This window comes from Leptopilina boulardi, unplaced genomic scaffold (genome assembly GCF_019393585.1).
Source record: "Leptopilina boulardi isolate dan_hultmark-lab unplaced genomic scaffold, ZJU_Lbou_2.1 LbouV2_121, whole genome shotgun sequence".
Lineage (NCBI taxonomy): Eukaryota > Metazoa > Arthropoda > Insecta > Hymenoptera > Figitidae > Leptopilina > Leptopilina boulardi.
The window spans coordinates 1,584,136-1,611,274 of NW_026137665.1; the positions used below are offsets into that span (position 1 = coordinate 1,584,136).

At 25.2% G+C, this 27,139-nt stretch overlaps 2 protein-coding genes across 2 annotated transcripts; both read left to right on the forward strand.

Annotated features, from left to right (window-relative positions):
* Positions 1 to 72: 72 nt before the first annotated feature.
* LOC127284763 (uncharacterized) lies at positions 73 to 8,663 on the forward strand. The gene is made up of 6 exons (XM_051310420.1): positions 73 to 79; positions 423 to 704; positions 3,955 to 4,092; positions 4,232 to 4,464; positions 5,122 to 5,290; positions 6,931 to 8,663. The coding sequence occupies exons 1-6, from the start codon at positions 73 to 75 to the stop codon at positions 7,113 to 7,115; spliced, it is 1,014 nt and encodes a 337-aa protein (XP_051166377.1). The 3' UTR covers positions 7,116 to 8,663.
* On the forward strand, positions 7,648 to 25,549 carry LOC127284771 (zinc finger protein 425-like). The gene is made up of 8 exons (XM_051310431.1): positions 7,648 to 7,714; positions 11,297 to 11,572; positions 11,870 to 12,031; positions 14,666 to 14,884; positions 15,808 to 15,930; positions 18,341 to 19,636; positions 22,409 to 22,654; positions 24,295 to 25,549. Exons 1-8 carry the CDS (start codon positions 7,648 to 7,650, stop codon positions 24,606 to 24,608), a joined length of 2,703 nt encoding a protein of 900 aa, XP_051166388.1. The 3' UTR covers positions 24,609 to 25,549.
* Positions 25,550 to 27,139: the final 1,590 nt, after the last annotated feature.

Below are 27,139 nucleotides of genomic sequence, written 5' to 3' on the forward strand. Positions count from 1 at the left end.
CCAAAATAAATGAAAAATAATAATGAACGAATTTCTTTGTGACGTAATCTAAAGAAAGGGACCTAATGCAAAATGATAGGTTATGTTTATGATAGTTTTATTATACTCATACCCATTCGTACCTTGATTAAAAGTTCCTTATGTAAAATAAAAATTTTTATTTTCGATGCAAATGAAAAATCAGTTGTTTTTCCCTTTTCTGTATTTTTACTACAAACTATCATAAACATAACCTAGCATTTTTTGTTTAGATCCCTTTCTTCAGAGCTTGTCACAGTTAAATATATTTATTTTTATGTACTATATATCTATTTGTTAATATAGCTAGCTTTTTTCGTCATTCTAGATTGATGTTTTTCACTAAAAAAAAAAAGAAAAAGAAAATTTTTTATAGTAACTTAAAATTTTTCTTTTTTTTCCAGTCCTTGAAGTGGATTTAGGCGAAGATTTTGACCTGTTTGCAGCCAAATTATGCGATACTAAACGTAATGTATCTGATTCAAAACGCAAGCATCCTTGCAAATATTGTTGCAAAAGTTTCACAACTGTGGGATTTTTAAAAAATCATGAGAAAACAACATGCAATTGGAATCCAAGAGCAACTTGTCGACAAATGAAAAATTCACGTCCATTTTCATGCGATCAATGTGGCGCTTCTTATGCAAAACATTCGCATTTAATATTTCACGTTAGACACGATTGTGGTAGAACACAAAAATGTCTCGATTGTGGAAAAACATTTTTACATAGCAGTAGTTTAAGAAAACATAGAAGATTACTACGTTGCTGTTAAATATATGTGATATATGTATAATATATATAATATGTATAAATCTTAAATCTCTGCAATTATATAATATATACACACCCAATTGAATAAATGGTGTCCTTCCGGTTTCATGTAAATCTTAAGCTTTTACATGAGAGAGAAAAGGATAGAAATATCTTTTGTCCTTTTCTCTCTCATGTAAATGTTTAAGATTTATGATTAGAGATTTCATTCTGCGTTGGCCCATTTTTCATAATTCTCGTCAACTACCGCACCCTGCTCTAGTGAAAATTTAGTAACTTTTAATTTTAACAATAAAGTCACTAAATTTTTACTACAGCAGGGTGCAGTAGTTGACGACAATTATGACAAATGGCGAGTGAGGAAAACGGAATCAACCCCATTGGGATCTGAAAATGAAATTAATTCATGAAATGAAAGTTCCCACACAGCACCCTAAATTTCCTGAAACTTGACAGAGCCTCACACGGCAAGGTTTGGAAACTTCAGTGGCAAGGTTCATACAAGTTTGTGTCGATGTTTAAATGTGCACATGAAAAGAATATTAACACGAAACTTTGATGAAATATTACACTATAAACATTCACGTGCAATGTTCAGTTAATGTTGTGTCAATATTCACCTATACTTATTATATTAGTAAATGAAATTTTTATAACTAGACGAAAATGTAATTTCAATATTGACTGAACATTGCACGTGAATATTTATGTGTAATATTTCCTCAAAGTTTCGTGTGAATATTCTTTTCATGTGGACATTTAAACATCGACACAAACTTGTATGAACCTTGCCACTAAAGTTTCCTAACCTCGCCATGTTAAGTTCTATCAAGTTTCAGGGAATTTTAGGGGGTATGTGGGTCAGATAACGTGACCAAAAGTTTCTTGTAAAAGCCGCAATAAAGACAAGGACATAATGATCGAGTATTGTACTGTTCAAATGTAAACAAATATCTTTAACCTCTAAAAACATTGGCAATCACAAATTATGTCCCTATAAAAATGGTACTAAACGTGAAAATGATAAACATTGTTTTTAAAATACTTTTTTCTCGAAACGCGGACACTTTTTACAAAATCGGACAAAATACCAAGGATCCTTATCTTATTAATTTCCTAAATCCAAAAGATTTGCAAATCCATACAAAAACGCGATTTTAAAACGAAAAGTAGGAAAGTAATATAATGAGAGGTTCATTACGTCCTGACGCCGTCAGATGTCAGGGAGCACAAAGTCGCAGCTGTTATTATATTACTTTTCTACTTTTCGTTATGCAATCGCGTTTTTGTATGGATTCGCACAAACTTTCGGATTTTGGAAATTTATAAAATAAAGATCCTTGGTGTTTTGGCAAATTTTGTAAAAAGTGTCCGTGTTTCGATAAAAAGTATTTTAAAATCAATATTTCTCATTTTCACTTTTAGTACCATTTTTATAGTGTGATAATTAAAGATTTCTCCTTGCCAAATAATTTCAAAGATCGTTCGATACTCTTAACTTATCTTTATATCTTTATAAAAGCAATATTTTGCTTTTAATTTGAGGTTATGTTTTTGTTCACTTATGAACTTTGAATTTTGATCGTTGTTCATGAAATAGAAAAGAATATATATATATTTCTCAGTCGCGAAGCTATTGTGCATTGGCCCTAACCATAGACTAATAATATTATTATGGAAGTGTCATGTTTAGTTTCCATTGTCCCCACTCGCCAAAGTTCCCACTCGTCATTTGTCATAATTCTCGTCAACTAATGCACCCTGCTCTAGTGAAAATTTAGTAACTTTATAGTTAAAATTAAAAGTTACTATAAAGTTACTAAATTTTTACTAGAGCAGGGTGCGGTAGTTGACGAGAATTATGACAAATGGCCAGTGGTGATTGTGGCATATGAGGACAATGGAAACCAAACTCATGACTTTTAAAAAAGGAGTCAGACCAGAAAAACAGCATTTATGCAATTGGGTGTATACATATTTACATTAGAAATGAAATATTTATAAATCATTCACCAAATATTTTTGTTACACCCAGAGAAATTTTTTTTCAAATAAATAATTTATTTGAATTAAAAAATAAAAATATATATTTACACAGAAAAACACAACGGTAAACGCTGTCATGGAGGTCGAATCTATAAAATTCGTTTGGATTTGCTTGAAAATTGTTTCTCGGGGGTTTTCAGTGTTTTTTTTACTACATTTAATTTGCTATATTAAATTTTTGAAAACCCCACACCTTATTCGTAATAAGTGTCCGCTAAAACCCTCGAGTAACAAGTTTGAAGTAAATTCAATGAATTAAAAAATTAAAAAAAAATTTGTTTTAGCACAAATAATATTTTTATTTAATCCAAACAAAATTTTTAATTGAAACAAATAAATAAGTAATTAGCTTCGAAAGAGAGAAATATATTTTTTCCCTGGGTGTATAAAATATAATTTCCAATTTTGGAAAATATTTTTTTCATTAAAAATGTTTCTTAAAAAAATTATTATTTTCTATCATAATTGAACAAATTTAAAGTAATATTTTGTTCCTCATCGATTAATTATATAATTTAATAATAGATTTAATTTTCAGAAACTTTATAAATTAAATAATTAATTGAAATATGTAGGAAACTTTTAATAATTATATTTAATTATTTGTTATCATTTTAAAAAAACGAAAAATTTACACAATAAAATTATGAAACTATTTTTCTTTTTTTTTTCGAGAAAAAAATTTTTTTTTTGTGATAATAGAAATTTTTATTTAAAATTGGAGACTGAATGTTGAATAACGTGATATGTATTATTCGATAGAATTTTATTATAACTCCATATTTTGTTTTTCATGGATTAAATAATAATTTTGTAGATCTCTGCATATTAGTAAAATAAATAATATTTTAAAAAATATAGATATACTATAAGTTTTGTATTAATTGTTTATGTCGTCGACCTTTTAAATATTAATTGTTAATTTCCATCATTCAATTTTTTTTTACAATTTCAGTTTTATAAATTCTGCATGTTTCAATCTTTTTTCTTTGTCATTTTCATTGGTAGTGATATATATATTATTATGTTTGAGAGATATTTCATCACACTATATTAAATTTAATCCACATTTTTTTTTTCATTGTTCTAATGAAAATTTTTCTTTACTTTTTTTAGGTGGAAATCCAACAACTGGTCATGATATGGAATTTATTGATCCCATGTCAATTGATGTTCTCTCATTTTTCACTAAAGGCAACACTGGCTCGTTAAAAAGTGACATTAAGAAATCGGAAAAGATTACTATTTCATCAGGTAATTTTTTTTTTTGTTCATTAATATATTAAAAAAAAAAAAAGATTTTTAATAAAATTATATTCAATATTAACAGAATCAATTTTAATAAATAAATAATAAATTTTTAATATTAATTTTTTTTTGTTTGAATTTTCAGAATTTCAACAGTACGTGAGGCAAGAAATGGGAAAAATGTCTGCACAATTAGATGAAGTTCTTGCACATCAAAGACATCTTTCCGCTCAATTGGAAAAGTCTGGTGTAATTCAGTCAGAAACGTTGGACACTTTTATGCAAGAAAATGCTCTTAACTTACCATTTAGAAGTCTAAGTGAATTCGAACAGTTTGATATGATTTTGACTGTAAATCCCAGCGTCAGAGAAAAATTCGTAAGTATTCTAAAAATGCATAAATAGTTGAAATTATAACATTTTTACAATAGTAAAATTAATATTAAGAGTGTCGAATGGTCTCTGAAATTCTTTGGCATTTAATTATCGCCCTATAAAAACGGCACTGAACGTGAAAATGATAAACATTGATTTATTTAAAATACTTTTTTCTAGAAACGCGGACACTTTTTTCAAAATCGGACAAAACATCAAAGATCCTTATCTTATAAATTTCTTAAATCCGAAAGATTGTGCAAATCAATATTAAAACGCGATTTTAAAACGAAAAGTAGGAAAGTAATATAATGACAGGTTCATTACGTCCTGACGCCGTTAGGTGGCAGAAGCATGCAGGTAGCACAATGTCGCAGCTGTTGTGATATTACTTTCCTACTTTTCATTTTACAATCGCGTTTTTGTATAGATTTACACAATCTTTCAGATTTAAGAAATTAATAAGATAAGGATATATACCTATAAATACTTTTTAGAAAAAATTTATAATTAATAGTTTCTTGTTTTTACTTCTAAAATAAAAAAAATTGCATTTCTTTTTTTTATTTATTTATTTTATATTTGTTTTTAATTTTTAGTTTTTATAAAAAATTTAAAAGCAAAAATTTTTTTATTTAATATTTAAATTTACTTTTCTAGATGGCATCATTGGTTGATTTATTTGATGGGAATTTTATAGCCTCCAAAAGCTTACTGAATATTATTAAAAAATACATGTCAAGAGATGTTGCATTGTCATTTACTGCAATGAAACCAATTAAGGATAAACTCGTTTTAAAAGTGACGACTTTTTGCAAATGTGTAATAAGTAAGTTAATATTTTAGTATTATTATTAAATAAATATTATATTTAAAAAAAACAAATTAATCGGATTTTTCAGCCAAAAATTTTAAAAAAACATTTAATTTTTTTTTGTTTTTTAAATAAAACGCTTTTATTATTTTTTTTCTATAAAGTGGTAAATATAAGGGAAATTTTGTATAACTGTTTCAAAAATTCAATAAAAAAAAAAAAATTCGTAAAAGAATATTCCAAAAAAAATTCTTTTTCATTAAATCAGTTTTACTAAAATAGAGTTTAGTAACGTTCATTTTTGAAGTTTTCATAAAGTTTTTAGAAATTTGTGTAAAAATTTTAGAAGGTTTCATAAAGTTTTTACAAAAATTTTATAAAATTTCTTGAAAGTTCTGTAAAAATTTTAAAGTTTCATAAAAATTAAAAATTCTAAAAATTTCTATAAAGATTCTACAGAAAATTCTATAAAGATTTTGGAAGATTTCATATGACGTTTATAGAAGTTTCCATAAAATTTTTAGAAAGTTCTATAAAGATTTTAGAAGGTTTTTTAAAATTTCCAAAAGTTTCCATATAGAGTTTCTCAAAAGTTCTATAAAAATTATAGATAGTTTCATAAAATTTTTATAAACTTTCCATAAAGTTTCAAGAAAGTTCTTTAAAAATTTTAGAAAATTTCATAAAGTTTCTATGAAATTCCTAGAAAGTTCTATAAAAATTTTAGAAAGTTCTATAAAGATTTTAGGTTTTATTTTCCAAAAGTTTCCATAGAGTTTCTCAAAAGTTCTATAAAAATTATAGATAGTTTCATAAAATTTTTATAAAGTTTCCATAAAGTTTCTAGGAAGTTCTTTAAAAATTTTAGAAAATTTCATAAAGTTTCTATGAAATTCCTAGAAAGTTCAATAAAAATTTTAGAAGGTTTTATGTATGTGGCAAAAAAAAAATTTTTGAAGAATATTTTAATTCTGTTTGAAAAAAATATTAATTGACTAATTTTGAGGTATTTGTTAGACTTTTAAAATTAATTTTAAGTTTTTTAAAGACTTTTTCGATAAATATAGTAATTTATTTTATATTTATCGAAAAAGTCTTTAAAAATCTTAAAATTAATTTTAAAAGTCTAACAAACACTCAAAATTAGTCAATTGGGATTTTTTTCATACAGAATTAAAATATTCTTAAAACTTTTTCTTTCCGTGTTGCTTCTTGAAGTTTCCATAAATTTTAATGAATCTTCTAGAAAGTTCTAGAAAAATTTTAAAAGGTTTCATAAAGTTTCCATATTGAATCCGCCATTTTGAATTTAAAAAAATTTACATCCAATTCTCAATAAACGTACTTTTTTCTATTAGGCCGCACACTCACCTCTCGGCTGTCTGCCTGCCTGCAGGAGTTGTCATGGCAACGTGCAGGAGTAAGAGAGAGAGAAAATTCAAATTTGAATTAACTATCTCTGTTACTCCTACACGTTGCCATGACAACTCCTGCAGGCAGGCAGATAGCCGAGAGGTGAGTGTGCGGCCTTAAAATCCATTTATAAAATAAAGTGAAAATGGATTTTTTAATTACATCCTTTTGACAAACATTTCGATATTTTTTTCCAAAAGATTGTGAAATTTTTTGTTTGAAAATAATTTTTTTCTTTACAGATGTTCTACTAAAAAATCATTTTGATAAAATAAGTGGTGGTAAAGTAACCGAAGCTAAATTATATTCAGCATTGGGAATAATTCTCACAAATGCTAAAGATTGGGAGGGTTATCGTTCACGTAGATCAAGGGCTGCAGCGCAAGGGACGCAAATAATATCCATACGAGAGGATGAGGATTATTAATCCCATTTGCATATGAAACACTAAAAAAAAGGGAATCAAGAATGAAAAATTTTGTAAAATTTTTTTTTTTTTTTAAATAAAACCTTATATAGATAAGAAATTAACTGTGCGAGTTTACGTTTTTTATACAATATTTCGAAGTAAGAAAATCGATTTTTAATAATAAAAAAAAAAAAATTCGGGAATTTTTCATTTATTGTGTTTTGTAGAATTTTTTAAATTTAACAAAAACTATTTAATGTTTTCTCACTTTTCTTAAATATACATAAAGAAAATTTATTTTACATTAAGAAACTTTTACTTTTTTTTTAAATTTATTTTATACGTTCAAATATTTTATTCAGCCAAGTATAAGCAGAATAACTTCGCGTCAGCTGTTCACAAAAAAGATGCATGAGTTAGAAAAGAAGAGAGATATATTTGTTTACTTTTCTCTCTCGTGCAACTCAATAGGCCTAAGCAGAATAGCTTTCGCGAACGTGAAACATGAGTTAGAAAAGGACAGAGGTATATATGTATCCTTTTCTATATCATGCATCTCGTTCACGAATCACGAACGACTTTCGCGAAGCTATCGTGCGTTGGCCTTTTCGTGAACAGTTATCAAGGACTATTGTGCGTAGGCCCCAAAACAGCTGACTGAAGTTGCGCGCGCAACTTTCTACTGCTTGTTCCATCTGTCGAGAACGCTTCAGTCAGCTTGTGCCATTACAATAATGTTGTTTGACGTACAAAATAAATTGTTAAAAAAACATCGGAGTTTCTTAATTTATCAAAAAAAATTTTCTGTTTGAACATTAAAAGTGAATAGTTAAAGATTACTTTCGTCTTTGTGTTATCGAATTTGGATTTGCTGCTTAAAAGATAAGTGAAATTATTGAAATTTAAAAAGTTGCACAAAACACTATACATACAATTTTTTTTGTTATTTCATTCTAATTTAAAAAAAAAACTATTTACATAAGATTTTCATATTTTGACATTCCAAAAAGTAGCAAATATTTTGCCATTATATTTGGAGGAAACATTTCTTATTATAGAAAATTAAAATAAAATTATTTTAATCACACATAAAATTTAACATTTTATGTATGTGTTTTTTTTTAAATTTAGTGAGAATTTATAATTTTCATAAAAATAAAAACTTATTTTTCCCTTTGAAAGATTCTCCACAATTTGATTTTGTTAATTTTTGTTAAACCTATTTAACAACAAATTTTGGTTCAAAGTAATTATTTGCATTTTTGAAATCAATTTTTTTACTTCGAAATAATGTATTTAAAATAGACGCACAACGTATATTTATATATATATATAAATTTAACAATGTGTATAGTTGCACATTCGCAACCCAGAACGCCTAAAATTTACACTGAGTGGGTTATTGAAAAAAAAAAAATGCTATTTGAGTGTATGACATGTATGCAACTGTTTTTGAATATTATTTCCATACTATAATATTGTATACTTACTATAATGACGGTTGGATAAAAAAATAAAATACATTTTCCTAATGTAAAAAATTAACAATAAAGTAATTCATTTTTATTTACAGCATTTCTAATAATTTTAAATCACAATTTTTCTTATTAACCATTTTTAAAATTATTTATTCTCACCATAGGTTTTTACACACTAAGTATAGTCATGGGGTATTTCACGTGAGAATTTCATTCATAAAAAAAAATTTTTTTCGCATATAAAACGGTCGCATATAAAAATCATTAGTCAGAATTTTCATTATATAGATTTTCTTTTGTCGTAATTATTTTTGAGACGAATTTTTATTTCTTCGAATTAGTATTTTGCAGAATTTTCATCAAACCGATTTTTTCTGTATTATAGAATTTTATATAACCGAAAATGACCGAAGCAACAATCGATTTTGGCGCGATTATTAAAATCAACCAATCACAAATTATCCATAAAATTATGATTGGTTGATTTTAATAATCGCGCCAAAATCGATTGTTCCTTCGTTCATTTGCAATTTCGGACAAATGAAAATTCTATCAATTGGAAATTCTGTTAAATGATTTTTCTTTTAAGTAAAAATTCTGTAATATGAAAAATCAGTTATATGGAATTAATAATTTGTACGTACCAATATTTACGTACCAAATAATAATTCGAACAAATGAAAATTCATCTGAAAGAATAAAATGAAAATTCTATGCAAATGAAATTCTACCCAAAAAAAATTCTTTAAAATTCTTATTATGTTAAATAAAAATTCGAGCAAATAAAAATTATGACAAATAAAAATTCAAAGAAATAAAAATTGTGTAAAGTGAATTTTCGGTTATATAAAAATTCTGTAATATAGAAAATTGTTTTGATGAAAATTCTGCAAAATACACGGAAAGAAAATAAATATCAAAATTTATAAAAGCATTTGGGGCATTCCACGGGAGATTTTCATTGAAAATTTTTTTTCCCCGAAACATTTTTTTTCGAAATCTATATGAAAAATTTTTAATTTTTTTTTTGCATTACAATCTCTGCTGATTGAAGAATTTTTTCCCCTATCTCTGAAAGTGGTATTTTTAGTTTTTAAATTACTATTTATAATTTTTTTTAGTACGGCTCACAGAATTGAAGCATTTTTTCTACAAATATAACCTTTTTCCATTAATATTCATTTGTTTTTTTTTTTAATTTTCATAAAAACATACTAAAAATTTTTGCGCCGAGCTTAAAAATTGTAAATAGTAACTTAAAAACTAAAAGTACCACTTTCGCAAATAGGGAAAAAAATTAAAAATCGAAAGTGTCTCTTTTGAGAAAACTCACTTTTTAAGTTTAATTTCAACTTTTTTGTTGCTTCTCTTATAGGTACGTTATTTTTGAGCAGATATTTGAAAAATTTAAGAAAAAATGAACAAATTTCATATATAGCATAATTTTTAATTTATTAGTACAATAGATTAAAAAATGTCCCAAAAACACACTTCCATCGTTGACGTTAAATTTCAAAAAATCATAACTTCCTTCATTTTTGTTAAATAAAAAAATAAAAAAATACGTATATCCTTATTTTTCATATAGATTTCGAAAAAAAATGTTTCGGGGAAAAAAAAATTTTCAATGAAAATCTCCCGTGGAATGCCCTATTTTCAAATATTGTTAATGTATTTTTAAGTCGTGGAAAATATTGTAAAAAACGAAATTTCCATATAAAAAATACTAATCTTTATTAAATTTTTTTGAAATTTACTATAGTTATAATAAAATTTTGATAGATCGTATTTGATTAATTATTAAATGATACCAAATTTTATTAAAACTATAGTAAATTTCATAAAAGTTTATTAAAGATTAGTATTTCTTATATGGAAATTTCGTTTTTTACAATATTTTCCACGACTTAAAAATACATTTACAAAATTTGAAAATGCTTTTATAAAATTTGATATTTATTTTCTCTCCGTGTATACTAATTCGAACAAATGAAAATTCGGTTCAAAAATAATTATGACAAATGAAATTCCATAAAATGAAAATTCTAACTAATGATTTTTAGAACATAATCATGCGTCCCATTAAAACGAGAAAAAGTTTCTTATTTATCAAAAATTTATTCTAAAAAAAAATTTCAAACATCGATCACTTCGATTTTGAGAATAGTCACTTTTTAGTCTTAATTTCAATTTATAAATATTTCCGTTGTAGTTACGTTATATTTTACTACATTTTTAAAATATTAGAAAAAATCAAACAATTTTCATTAATAATATTTTTTTTTATCTATTTGTACTGCAGAGACAAAAATAAGGATTTTCTTATTCATAAAGATTGCGAAAAAACGTTCTAGGCAACAAAAAATTTCTGAATGAAAATCCTACGTCCTCATATTTTATTTAATTAAAAATTGTACATTATGTATAAAAATAAATTAAAATAAACTTTTTTTTTCATTTTAACAAATCGAATTTATTTTTACATCAATTATTATGTGAATTGTGTGAAATCAATTATTTGAAATTGTGTAAATAAACTCATGTTTCTAAAAAAAAAACCCTTTTTCGTAGTGCATGCTTGTGTTTCTTATACACAGTCAGAAGAAAAATAGAATTTTTTTTTTTTTTTTGAAAAAAAAGATGAGTTTTTTTCTTCTTCTGAGAAATGACATTGTATAAAAATCTGCTTTTAATATAAATTAATTATTATTTTTTTTTCAGAGTCATCGTCTTCTTCTTTCTCAGTTGTGAAAGTGGAAGAAGATTATGAGGATGCAATTATTGTACAAGATTCTGGTGACGAGTGTGAGAAAACAAAAGGTGAAAATAAAAAATATGCTTGTGGCAATTGTTCGAGTGCTTTTGCCCAAAAGAAAAGTTTAATGACACATATTCGTCATGCATGCGGACGTCCACCACGTTATAAATGTCCTTATTGTAAACAGGTTTCGAAAAAAATTTGGAACGTTCAACAACATATTCGAAGAAAGCACATTGGTTTTGAGGTTTTTGTTGTAGATGTTGAAAATTTGTAGGAAAAAAAAATGTATATAAAAAAAAATATATATATATATTGAATAAAATAAAAATGACTGAAATATCTGTTTTTCTTTATCATACTTTTTTCCCCGAAAGCATGTCTTCTTTTTATGATATTCATTATTTCTATGATTATATTTTATACTAATTGTAATTACTAATCAAAAAATAAATAAAAAATACAATAAGATGAAAAAAACCTTTAATAAACAATTATAAACAAATTGCAATAAATTTTTTTTTATTAAATTTTAGATTTCAGAGTAGAGGAAATTATAAGCGGTGGAAGATTTTTCTGTCCAAAATGTGGAAATTGCTTTAGAAGAAAAAATGGATTACGAGAGCATACAATTTATGAATGTGGAATGGCACCGAGATTTCGATGTCCCTATTGTCCGAAACTTTCAAAACTTCGAAGTAATTTATATAAACACGTGAGAGGAAGACATGAAGGCAAAGAAGTTTGGGCTTTAGATTTATTGCAACAATAATTTTATTTTATTCTAGAGTATAATAATAATTTTTTTTAATATTGTAAAAATATTTGAATTGAAAAATAAATTAATAAATGCTTTCAAATATGGTAATTAATTAATTATCATTATTAATAAAAATTAGTCTATTCTAATGAAAATAAAATTTAATTATGAAATTGAATAATTTATAAGTACATATGTATATGCATTTACCTGTTAAGTGTTACTAAATTTTTAAGATTACTATATGATTTATTATTTACATATGGGTGATTTTCCACAAACTGATCATTTTCTCAAAATTCAATTTATTTACTCTCCCTGCATACGCAGGGTTCGAAACTCCCAAATACATACAACAACTTAACCTAAAATACATAAATCCTTAACCTAATCGCAAAACTTAAATCTATAAAATCTATATCCGCCAATGTGCCAGGGCTTCCGTTTCCAGTTTCAATTGCCCTTTTTTGGCTTCGTCCCCCAAAGAAAACATAAACAAAACGCCCAACCCTTAATTAACAACCCCCATTTTCTCAAAATGAAATTTTTTCTCATAAAGGTAAATGGAAATTCTATTTCTTTAGAGATTTAAAGGTTTTCTGAAAATTTCCAAATCGATTTATTCATAAGTTTAGAAAATATAAGAGTATTTTTGAAAAAACTCATGGAGCGTTAAGGCATGAGGAGAATAGAAAGGTAATCGTAATCGCAAACGCAACCGGCAAAATGAGTTAGAGAAGGACAAACAATATGTATATCCTTCTCTAACTCATTATTCCGGTTGCGTTTGCGGTTACGTTTCTATTCTGCTCAGGCCTTTATAGCGAGTTGAGTGGAGAAGTTCGTCTGCTATAGGGAAAAAAGTATAGTAACCAACACCCTGACAGTGAACGACACCTGCTATTAAAAACAATAATAACTTTAAAAATAATAATACTGAATTAAATATCACTAGTAAATTCATTAATATACAATATTTAGAAATTGATACAAATTAACACATAATTTTATATGTTTATATTTTCCTCAATATTTTACATTCTAGAAAACTAACCTAAAAAAATTTTGCTTTATTGATTACAAATTTTTATAAATATGAAGAAATTGTTAAATAATTATATTTTAAAAGCAACTTTTTTTTGTACATTAAATCTGAATAATAAAATTTGTGATAATATTAATAAATATCATGTTCCTTAAATAGTATTTTAAATTAATATTATAAACTCTTATCAAAGTGTTTTTTAAATTTTAAACTTATGTACTATAAATTTTAATCCCAAATCTTTTATTTGAAATTTATTTTATACTTAAATCTTTAATAAATACCAATAAAATGTCATTTAAAGTTGAAAGTATGACCAGGGTTTCGGTCACTGTACCATTTTACCCTAATTATTTTTAAGACAAATTTTCATTCTTCAAATTAAAATTTGACAAAATTTCTTATTAAACAAATTTTTACTCAACACGACGCCTCCCATTGATTAGATGCCCGTTCATTTGTCAGAATAATAAAATGCCAACTTGAGCTCAGTTCAATATGAAGCTAGTTCAATTGTCAAAATAATAAAAGGCTAACTCAGTTTCCGTATAATATAATCCTATCTCGCATTAAATTCGAATTCAAGTTTTCGTAAATTAAAAAAGAAGTTTAAGTCAATCATAATGTTAATTCATACTTTTTAATGATTAATTAGTGATTAATAATTATTAATAAAATAAGAAATAGAAATAAAAACAGAAAGATTTCGGCGCGATTTTTAAAATCAACTAATAAAAAATTGTGATTGGTTGATTTATAAAATTATGAAATCTTTCTGTCGATTGTTTGTTCGGACAAATAAAATCTTCGGCGTTTTCAGAATATTCTACTAAATAAAAATTCGGTGCCAAAAAATTATGTTAATTAAAAATTATTTAAAAAAGAAATTCTGACAAATTTTAATTCGAAAAATGAAAATTCGTCTAAAAATTAATGATTTCTAATCAAATACTTTAAAATTAAAAATTTTATTATTATTTTATTTAAAAATTTTAACTAATGATTTTTATGGGATAATCACTTTAAAGTTTTGGTACTTATAGGTTAGGACATACCAAAATGCTATTTTCAGCTATTAAATTTTATTTTTCACCTTAAAAATTATATTTTTTTTTATAAGGTATCACAGTTAAGGGACATTTAAATAACATTTTTGTCTACAGCAAAATTTATTAAAAAGTCTAGATTATATAAACACAAAGACATGAAAATGACCTCTTTTTGGAGAATCGCCCATTACAATAGATTTTGTAGAATCAAAAATGTATTTCAAATATAATAAAAAATATTTCATTGTAACAAATTTATTTGTTAATAGAAACCTTGAATTATTTTTTTTCAAAATAAAATATAATTATTTTGTATAATTAATTTTGTGCTTATTTAAATTATTTTTTTTTATTTCAAAACTATTTGCAATTTATCGTCAAAGATTTTGTAAATTTTGCAATAAAATTTATATATGGTTTTTTAATTCTATATTTTCTGTATAATAAATTTGTACTAATTTTGTTAATTTTGTTTCAGATTTTACAGTTGATCAACAGGGGCAATTAATTCCATGTTATCCTGTTCGTTATTCTGGTGATAATAAAAAATTTCCCTGTTCACGTTGTAGCAGTTCATTTACAAGAAAAAGTGGACTAATTTATCATGAAAGATATGAATGTATGCAATCACCTCGATTTTCATGTCCTTATTGTTTTTATAAGGCACGTCATGTTTCAAATGCACGAAGACATGTTCGTAAATATCATCCCGACGAATTATTAACAACAATTGATATTTGCCAACAACAAAATCAAAATCAATTTTTTTAAAAATGTATAATTTCATTTTCTGTACAAAGATTTTAAAATAAGCGAATAAAAAAAAAAAAACATAGTCAATTAAATTTTAAGGACCAAAGTAGAATTCTGTAAGAGAAATAAATATTATTTAAAAAATCTAGAGTAAAATTTTCTTTTATAAAAATTACTATGTTATTCAATTCTTTTGAGTATACAATATTTCTAATTGAATTAAAAAAAAAAAAATTAATTATAATTCTTTAAACTAATAATAAATTGTGTTTATTCTGTTTTTTTTGTTACAGATATGCATTATTTTGAAGAAAATTATTATTTTTTATCACCAGAAGAATTAGCAACGAAGAAGAAATTTCGTTGTCAAAATTGTCCAAGTTCATTTAAATTTAAAAAATATTTAACCTATCATTTAAAATATGAATGTAATCGTGGTCCAAGATTTTGCTGTCCATATTGTGATCATAAGGCGAGATTTTCAAGTGGTTCACGTTCACACATCAGAACAAAACATCCTGGTCTTGAAATTTATACAATTGATTTATTTAAACCAAGAATTAAATGTTGACACTGAAAAGAAAGCAATGTTATTTAATTTTATTTAATGTATAGGTTGGCAAAAAAAAAAAGGAAATATATATAATTCTCTATATATTAATTTAACAGAAATATATGTGGTGAATATAATAAAAAAAAAAGAAGTAAAAATAAAGAATGTGATTTTATTATCTTGTTCCTGACAATTGCATGATTTCTGTGTTTCTATATATATATATTTATATTACTTACAAAAATCCACTAACAAATATATGAATTTTTAATCATAAGTAAAAAAAAAATGATAACTGAATATTTTTTTTTTAGCTTTAGAAATGGAATTGATTCCACTAACGGAGTTACAAACCGGAAGAGCATGGAGTCAACGAGACACCGCTAATATGGCTTTTCAGGGTGATAGAGTAATTTTCCCATGTCCTAATTGTCCCAGTACATTTAAATATAAAAATAATTTATATTATCATTCGAAATTTGAATGTGGAATGGAGCCAAGATTTAATTGTCCATATTGCGTTTATCGTACTAAGCATGTTTCAAATGTTCGCGCACATATAAGAAGGAAACATCCAGGAAATGAAGTTTATGTTGTTGATATTTTTAAAAATCCACTATAATATATTTATCATTTAATTATTATTATTATTAATATTATTATTATTATTATTATATAATATCTATCTTATTATGTTTCTTCAAGTATATTTATATGACGCGCTCTGAAGAAAGAAGCAAAAAATTATAGGTTATGTTTTGAAATGAAAATACACAAAAAGGATCAATTCTCAATACAATAAATTACTGATATTCAGTGAAAATTGATTTTAATTTTACAGAAATAAAAAGAAACTTTCAATCAAGGTAAAATTATCGTAAACATAACCTATAATTCGTTTGCAGGTCTCTTTCTTCAGTGCACGATACATGTATTAAAATACCATAGTTTATGTGCAAAAATTAATGTAGCAATTTGTAATATTAGTAAAAATATAAAAATAAAGAAAATTTTATAACTATAAATACACAATTTGTTATATAATTTTTACTTTCGATTAATAAATATAATTCTATTGTACAATTCATGTTGATTTTAAAAATATATGAGTCGCCGGAAAGTAAAACCACACATAAAATTCTGACGGCCATGTTAATTCAATGGGAGTCAGAATTTTATGTGTGGTTTTACTTTCCGGCGACTCATATAACGAAAAACATGATAATTGTTGGAATAGAATTTTTCGAAAGTAATTATTAATAAAAATAAAAATGAATTCACCTTTATAATATTAATATATAATTTGTCTTTAACTTTCGAGTGACGCGTAAGGTTAAAAAAAGTCAGTTCTATATATGATCGCGCTTATAGCGATATTCAGCGATAATTGTATATTTTCTTATTAAATTAATTGTTCTGTAAACCGTATGTTTTTTTTATTCAAAATAACCTCCAAAAACTATTAATAATCACTTTATTTAAAAACGCAAATGTTAAACATGTCAAACATAACCTGAAAATCCAACCGAATAAAAACTCAAAAAAAAGTATAAACTGTACTTTATTAATTATTATTTAAAATTAAGATTCTATAAATTGTACTCAAATAAATTTAGTATCGGATTACTTATTGATAGAATTTTAATTTTTTTTTGTACATGAAACAAAGAGTTTATTTATTTCAGTACACTGTAAAAAAAGCCAGAGTACATTAAATTGTGTTTTCCAAATAAAAAATTTAATATCTCATCATCATTTTAAACATTAACTTATATTTTAGACTGCTTCTACAATAGCTGAATCGCATCGTCTTGAAGACGATGTTTTTAGGACGAGACGATGCGCGCGCATCCATTGCCAACTGTCGACAAAAAATTCATTTTTACACATGCACAGGAAATTAAAAGGCATTAAAATAAGCTGCAACGTTTATTATTTTAATCCAATTTTGCTTATTTTAATCCATTTTGGTATTAAAATAAGCAAAATTGGATTAAAATAATAAGTATTGCAGCTTATTTTAATACCTTTTAATTTTCTGTGTGTACGGAAAATTAAAAAAAAATTTACCTGCAAGGAAAAAAATATTTATTTTCTTTAACAAAAATTTTTTTTATAATTTTGGTAATATTTACAAGCTGAAATTATGGAATACGCGAAATAAATTTTTTGTCGACAGTTGGCAATGGATGCGCGCGCATCGTCTCGTCCTAAAAACATCGTCTTCAAGACGATGCGATTTAGCTATTATGGAAGCAGTCTAAAATATAAGTTAATATTTAAAATGATGATGAGAATCAAGTTTGTAATATAAAAAAAATATAAATAAATAAATAAAAATAATTTCAAAGATAACAAAAAAATAATTGACAAAACTTAACATAAAATAAATTAAAAATAAAAAAATTTAACTTTAACAAACCCTACCGATACAGACTCTTCGGAAATTCACTGAAAATTATAATTGACATTGACGTAATAAATTTTCAAGTAGTTTCCAATGATTTCGTATCAATAGAGAATTTCCTTATCCAAATTATTATTATATTTGATAAAAAAAAAATTCAAAAAAGTAGTCTTTTTTCTTCTGCAATTTCACATTCTTTGTTTCAATTTTGAATTTTTCATCCAAATACTTATGGAAATCAATTAAAACTTAAAATTTGTATTTGTTTTATAAATTTGGAATTTAAAATCAAGAATAATTGAGATAACCAAAAACAATAGTAAAAATTTCAAAAAACTTGACAAAATTTACTATTTATACAAATTTTGTGTAGTTGCATGCGAGATGTGATGATTTTGTTTACCAGAAACTAACAATATATTTTTTTTATTTTGTCCTAGAAGAAGCTGATAACATCAATGCTGTTGAAGGTGAAAAAATTGAAGACAAAGAAGAAATAATTGAGGAATTTCAAAATACTGAAGTGACATCAATGCAAAAAATAATGCCTTCGAATGTTCAAGAGAAGAATAATTGGATCAGATCAAATATTATGTTAACTGCGAAAAGATCGCCAATTTTAAATCTTCCTCGCCTTGAATCTATCTACAAACATTCCAATAAACCAACAGAACTAACTCTACCAACAGAATTAACAAATAAAAACCATAATATTGAAGAAATTAAAGACACCGATGAAATTGAACAAGAAACAAGCACCGATTTTGATAATTACGTTGACGTTGGTGCTATTTCAGATGATGAAATTATTACCGAAAATCAAGAAGACGTTTTATCCGTTATTCAACCGGAAATCAAATCAGATTCAACAATAGTTGAATCAACATTTGAGAGACGTTTGGCATGTCCAAATGGTTGTGGTAATTTTTTTTACGTTAAAGCAGCATTACAAAAACACATTCGTTTCGATTGTGGAAAAGTCTATCCACGTCATACATTTCGTTACAAGTGTGCTTATTGTGATTCACGTTCAGAATACAGTTACAGTATTATGCGACACATCAGTAAACATCATCGAATGCAAAAAGTACACGTCATTGACACGTGGTTGAAGAAAATTTTAGAGAAAAAAGAAACTCCCAAAAAAATACGCGAAACAAATGATCCACCATTGGAAACAAACGAAGCAGAATGTATCAAAAGACACGAGTGTCCAAATAAATGTGGAATAACATTTGATCATGTCTCAAATATAAGTCGACACATTCGTAAAACATGCACAAAAGTTCAACGCTATCTTTGCCCCTATTGCAAATACAGAACAAGAACATATAATCTAATTAAGAAACACATTGAAATTAATCATAAACTCAGTAAAATTTGTGCCATCAATGTTTTTACTAAACAAATTGTCTATAAAGAAATGCGTCGTCGTATCAAATTATCAGGTAAAAAAAATGATCCCACAACACCAGAGGAGGAAATAAATGAGGGAAAAAAGACAAATAAACGATTTCAATGTCCCAATAAATGTGGAATGACATTTAATTTTCAACATACAATGGAGAATCATCAACGTTTTGTATGTGGTAAAATGCGCTATAAGTGTCCTTATTGTTCGAAAAAATGCCGTCAAGAATGGGGTACAGTGACGCATATAAAACATCGACATCCTGAGAGAAAAGTATTTGTCATTGATTTTCATCGTAAGCAAGTGATTTATGAAATTGCCGGCAGTAAATATACTGATGATTTTGATTCAATTCAAAATCAATGTATTCGCAATGAATATGAAAAGGAAAAAAATGATTCCACCTCATTAAGAACAAAAAAAGAACAATCAAGAACTTATAAATGTCCATTCTGTGGTAAAATGTGTAAACACGGTTGGAATTTAGATCAACATATTAAATTTCGTCATCCAAATCTTCATCAATCGTCGCGTAATTTTCCAAGGAAGGAGAAAAAAGAAATAATTCATGAAATATCGCCACAAATTGAAAATTCTGATACTGCAATATTTTCAAAAAATACAATAACGGAAAATGAAACTACAATAATTGTTGATGAAACAAAAATTGACAATTCTTCTAATACAAAACAAAAACGTGATTTTTATTGTCCAAATAATTGTGGTAGCCTGATTAAATATGAACACAATTTACCACGACATCTTCGTAATGTTTGTGGAAAACATAAAAATCTTGAATGTCCATTTTGTTCGTTTCGATGTAAAAATAATATTGTTATGAACAAACATATTAAACATTCACATGCGAGGGAAGAAAATTTTGTTTTAGTTGGCGATGAAAAGAATGAATTTAATCAGGTTGATGTCAAAGTTGAAGAAATTGAAATTGATAATGCTTTAGAATAAAAGATTATTAAGATCTTCATTTTTTGTTATTAATTATATTTTTCGATATTGTGTATGCAAATTATTATTTAATGAATATTTCACACATTAGACCTTTGGGGACATTTCACAAAATTCATTGTTTAGAATTTTTATAAAATTTCATTAGATATTTTCTTTTTACCCGAATTTTCAGTTTTCGAAATGGCAATTGATAGAATTTCATTTTAAACGAATTTTTATCAGAATTTTTAGGTCAATGAATTTTTATCTAACCGAATTTTAATTCAACAGAATTTTTCATTTAGCAGAATTTTTATTAAACAGAAATTTTAGTGATTTGTATTTTTGAATACCAGAATTTTCGAGGGGCGTGATTTTCTCATAAAAATCATTAGTTAGAATTTTGATTTGAAAGAATTTTATTAGTTCTGTTGATTGTTTGTTCGGTCATTTGTAATTTCGGACAAACAGAAAATTCGGCGTTTTAAGACTTCTGTACAATAAAAATTCGTGTAAAGAAAAATTATATATCAAATTCCAATTTGAAAAATGAAAATTCGTCTGAAAAATAATTATATCTGATAAAATTCTTTCAAATCAAAATTCTAACTAATGATTTTTATGAGAAAATCACGCACCCCCCCCCCCCGAAATTTTAATTCCACGAATTTTCATTTGACAAAAATTGCTCGAACGAACAATAAACAAAAATTTTGACACGATTTTCAAAATTGTCCAATCAGAAAATATGAATAAAATTGTGATGAATTTTTAAATTTGTGACATAATCTTTTTGTCGATTGTTTGTTCGGACATTTTTAATTTCGGTCGAATGAAAATTTAAAATTTCTATTAAATAACAATTTATGTAAATAAAAATTCGGACAAATAAATATTCGGTGAATTGAAAATTTTTGCATTTAAAAATTTTAATCACCAAAATTTCTGTTGAATAAAAATTCTGCTAAATTAAAATTCGGTTAAATGAAAATTTTTTGACCTAAAAATTTTGTTATGTAAAAATTTGTAAAAAAAAATCTATTGCTATTTCGAAAAATAAAAATTTGACTAAAAGGAAATTCTATCTAATGAAATTTTTTCAAATAAAAATTTTAACTAATAAATATTAGTTTAAAATATTTTTTTAATTACATGGAAGAAAAATAATTTATCGGAATTTCTCAGTTAAAATTTGGTTAAATTAATTTATTATTTATTTTATTTATTAGCATACATTATATATTTAAATTATAGTTCTTTTGTATGAAGATTGACATAAATATAGAAATTCTGTTCAATAAAAAGTATATTAAAAAAAATTTATTGAACTATTTGAGAGAGTTTTACATATAATAAAAATCAGTCAAATAAAACTTGTATTAAGTTATGTAATATCAAAATTTGTTTAAATAGAAATTCTGCAAAATATTAATTCCAAGAAAGAAAATTTCGACTAAAAGAAGTCTATTAAAATTTTTCATTCTGTCGAATAAAAATTCCAATTCATAATTTTTTAGGTCTTTTTCATGCATTATGAATAAAAAAAAACTATTATGGAAAATAAACTTTATAGAGGATATTAATAATGGTATAATTACGCATTTTTCTATTCATGTATTGAAATTTCTTTTCCTAACGCAGTAAAACAAAACAGATTATTTTGATAAATGATATTTTTTTGTTTAATTAATTTTTACCAAAAATATAGTTTCAAACAATTGTATTACTTCATTTTCGACAATATTTTGTTATTATAAAAAAAAAATAGAGTGAATTTTTTCATTTGTATATCTATGTATCGAGATTTGTAAGAAAACTATATATATTTAACGGAAAAATAAATGTCTTACATAGAGCAAATAAAAAAAAATTTTGAACCTTTCATATTCTTTCCTTTTGAATGTCCTATCAGTTTGTATAATTTTTTTTTCCAATTTATACATTTCCCATAATATTTATTCTGTTCATATTAGAAATATAACTACTTTCTGTTACAAAAAATGCTTTTATTAAAGAAAATTATTTATTTATATAATTTTCTTTTATTATAAAAATATATTATATATCAAAAAAATATTTCACTTGAATAATGATTTGTTTGGAAAAAATAATTTTTAAAAAATTTGTTTGTTTGTTTATTTGTTCACAGGAAAAATATATGTTGGTCCACTTGGCAGAATCAGTGATGTTCAAAAAATGAAACAATTTGCATGTCCAAATTGTCCAAAATCATTTGTTTGGGAGAGCACATGGAAAAAGCATGTCCGCAATGAATGTGGAAGAGAACCAAGATTTCAATGCAGTCATTGCAATTATCGTTGCATGTGGAAGGCAAATGTTGTCAGACATATTAAAAGAATGCATAAGAATTCAAAAATTGACGTTGTTAATTGCAGTGAATTTACTTAAATTGTCATTGATTTTTTTGTTTTTAATAATAATTGGACATTAAGAAGGATAGAGGTCACGAACATAACCTCAAAATTGAAAAATGGCTTTTAACCCCTTCGCAGTCCAGTAAAAATGAAGTTTTTGTGCCACCAATGTACAAAAAAAATTTTTTTTTTGAAAAAGCATGGGCTTTATCCTATTATATGTTTTTGGGGTCGCTGAATCCGAATTTTTAGTCGAAAATAACAAATTCAAAATGGCGGCTTCAAAATGGCGGACTCTAAAATTTAAAATTCATCGGATTCACTCGAAAATCATTACTCGGGGGTTTTCGGGGTCGCTGATTACGAATCCGATGTTACTTTTTAAAAATTCAAAATGGCGGATCCAATATGGCGACCAAAAATTAAAAGTTTAAGGATCTGGCTAAAAATGCAATTAATTTTTTACTTTCTTATTGTTTTCATTTTTAAAAATTCGCGCCTTTTACAATAATAGTTCTTCTTTTGTCCGCAAAGTAAAAAAACCCGAAAACCCCCTAGTAAGCGTTTTTAGCCAAATTTTTTAATTTTTTTGGTCGCCATTTTAAAGCCGCCATTTTGAATTTTTTATATTCGACCACAGATTTGAATTCAGCAACCCCGAAAACCCCCGAGTAAGCATTTTTAGCCAGATCCTTCAACTTTTAATTTTTTTTTGGTCGCCATATTGGATACGCCATTTAAAATTTTTAAAAAGTGACATCGGATTCGTAATCAGCGACCCCGAAAACCCCCGAGTAATGATTTTCGAATGAATCCGATGAAATTTTAAACTTTATTGTCCGCCATATTGGATCCGCCATTTTGAATTTTGTTGTTAAATATTTCTTTTTTGAATTTTTTCATTCAGAACATACTCGTTCTAAAAAAAATTTCATTTATGTTTGTTCTGAATAAAAATAGTCGAACCTATTTTTTTTCCAAAAAGTGTATAACTAGATCTTCTGAAATTGTTAGAAAATAATTTTTTTTTTTTTTTAAGTTTTGATTGCATTAAAAACCATTTTTCAGTTTTGAGGTTATGTTAGGGCCTCCATCCTCCTTAATTTTACAAATATAAAATTTTTGCGGCGTTTTGACTTTATATATCATAAGTTTTGTTTTTTTTTTTTTTGAATATTTTTTGTGTAAAAAAAAATTTACATACGTAGAATGTAATCAAAGTTTATATTATAATTTAAATCATTCTTGAAAATTCTTAATTATTTCTTAATTCAAGATGATTTTTAATTTTAATTAATTTTCATATTCTTATATATATATATGAGTGTATGGATTTCTTTTTCATAAATATATATATATATAATATAAATATTATAAATTACAAGCGTGTTGTAAAATATAAATATAACAATAAAAATTATATCATTTGAATAATTCAATTGTTTTTTTTGTATCTAAATAAAAAAAAAATTGTAAATACTTATTTACCTATATATAAAAAAAGCATTTTTTTTATTGAAAACCATTTTTATAATTTCACACATAATTTATATAATATAAATGTTGAATTATATATTATCAGTAAATATTTAGAAATTTTTTTTTTTTTTTTGAAAATAATAACCATTATGTTGATTATTAACAAAATAAATTGTTTTAGGAACATCGTATACACGTTCAATGGCACATACAAGAAGAAAAATTCATCTATCAAGAGCTGAAGGTACAAATTTTCTGAGGAGGAATAATGTGTTCTCATGTCCAAATGAAGGCTGTCACAGTACATTTGTTTGGAAACGAAATCTATTGAGTCATCTTCGTTATCAATGTGGAAAAGCACCAAAATTTAAATGTCCCTATTGTGATTATAAATGCAAAGTTAGAGCAGGCATTCGAAGACATATCAAATATAAACACAAAAATCATGAAATATTTGTTGTCGATATAACTCAACCATGGATTGTTGCACCTTGAATGTTATACATTTTTTTTTCTAAGTTTATATGTGATTTCACAAATAAATATTCTCCGCAGGTTTTCTTGCAAAATATTTGAGTTCAAAATTTTGTGGAGAACTTCAAAAAATAGTATAAAAATTCATTATCATGTGCAAGAAATTATTTTAAAAAAAATTTTCAAATAATTTATTTAAAAAAAATTGCATATTTGAGAAATTGATCAAAATTGTATTAACGACATTTTGATTTTTCTCAAACTATACAGTTTTTTAAAAATAAATTTATTAACAAAATATTAATAAATTCTGTCACATGATCACGAAAATTTTTATACTATTTTTAAATTCTTTACAAAATTTAAAATTCAATCTATTAAATATTATGCTAGAAAACTTGCGGAGAAAATTTATTTGTAAAACAATCACACATAACCTTAAGGCCAGATCCAAGTGAAACAGCGCCATCTACATTGAAACTAAAATTTTAGAAAATTTTCAACAGCCTTTTCTTGAAAACAAGAAGGTAAAATGCTTTTTCCTTTATGGATAATTGATTATTGGCAAGATATACACCAGCTAAAACTTTTTTTGAGTTAAAATAATAAAAATAATTTCATGTCAATACATTAAATATGAGCACTTTTTTCACAAAAACTGTAACAGTACTTTCTCAGAAATTACAATCAAAAATGCAATTTCCATTTGGAAAATTAATAAACGCTAAAAAATACACGACCTAAGATTTACCAATCACGAAAATAACAAAAAAAAATTTTATTAAATATTTAACATATTGATACTGCTTTACTGATTGTGACAGCCCTTTGGTAGATTATGTATTTCAGGTGGTTAGCAACAGCGCCAATCTCCTCCTTTCGGCAAAACTGCGAAACGTCTGGTGACATATATAACCTGCCAAACGGCTGTCATAATGAGTAAAATATGTTATGTTAAAATACTTTTTTTTTTGTTATTTTCGTGATTGGCAAATCTTAGGTCGTGTATTTTTTAGCGTTTATTAATTTTCCAAATGGAAATTGCATTTTTGATTGTAATTTCTGAGAAAGTACTGTTACAGTTTTTGTGAAAAAAGTGCTCATATTTAATTTATCGACATGAAATTTTTTTTCATTATTTTAAATCAAAAAAAGTTTTAGCTGGTGTTTATCTTTCCAATAATCAATTATCCATAAAGGAAAAAGTATTTTACCTTCTTGCTTTCAAGAAAAGGCTGTTGAAAATTTTCCAAAATTTTAGTTTCAATGTAGATGGCGCTGCCTCACTTGGACCTGGCCTTAAAATCACATTTTTTTGGTTGAAATTAATTTTTTTATTTCAATGAAAAAAATTAATTTTGTAATATGTATTTGCAAAAAAAAAGTAATTAATTTATACTTACACGTATGCATTATCATATATATACTTTCATGAATTAAGTGTATTTATTTCTTATTTTTTTAGTACAATTTTGTTTTGTAAAAAAATATTCCAACAACTTAACTAAATGACAACAATATTATATTTATATTAAGTATTCTAGTAAATTGATTTTTTAATGACTTTTCTTTTTTTGTGGAGAGGAGTGGAAGGGGATGATATTTTTAATCTACCGTGTATTTTTAGTAAATAAAAGAATTACTCCGTATTTAAGATTTAATTTATTATTAAAAAATTATAAATAATAAATATTACATATTTTAAATTATTTTGTAAGTGCAAATTTTATAATAAAAAGCCATTTTAATAGTTAGCAAAATTATTTCTATTCAAAATTAATCTTTCAAAATTATAAAAATTAATGTTTATTAAAAGCACAATTAAATATAAAAATAATAAATTTATCAATAGAAAAATAATAATATAATAATATTTGTTTTTTTTCTATACATTTTCTTACATTAAACATTTTAAATAAGAGCGCCTTTTTCTACCAATGAGAAAGTTGGAGTAGCGCAAGCGCAGTTACGTTTGTTGACTTTGAGGCAACGCAGAATGAAATCTCGAATTGTAAATCTTAAGCTTTTACATGAGAGAGAAAAGGATAAAAGATATTTCTATCCTTTTCTCTCTCATGTAAAGATTTACGATTAGAGATTTCATTCTGCTTAGGCCAATTTGTGTTTGATTTTTTTAAACATAACCTATAATTTTTTTTCCTTCTTAGATCTCTTTCCAGTGTGTGTGCCACCTATTAGAAATAATTTTTTTTTATACATTAATAAATAATAAAGTATAATTATTTTTATTAATCATTATTTCTATATATACTAAGAAATATTGTTTATTAATATTTTTAGGTGAATTTTATCAACGTCAACGATATTATTTCTACAAGAAAAAGGAAAATTACAATAATACAACGGGAAGATTTCATTGTCCTACGTGTAATAAAGGTTATGGAAGGAAAGACAACATGTTAAAACATTACAAAGATGAATGTCAAAAATTTCCATGTTATAAATGTCCTTATTGTCATCAAGTTAGTAAAAAAACTTCCAATATCTATCGACATGTGAGAAGCGCTCATCCTAATTCGAATGTTTCTTTC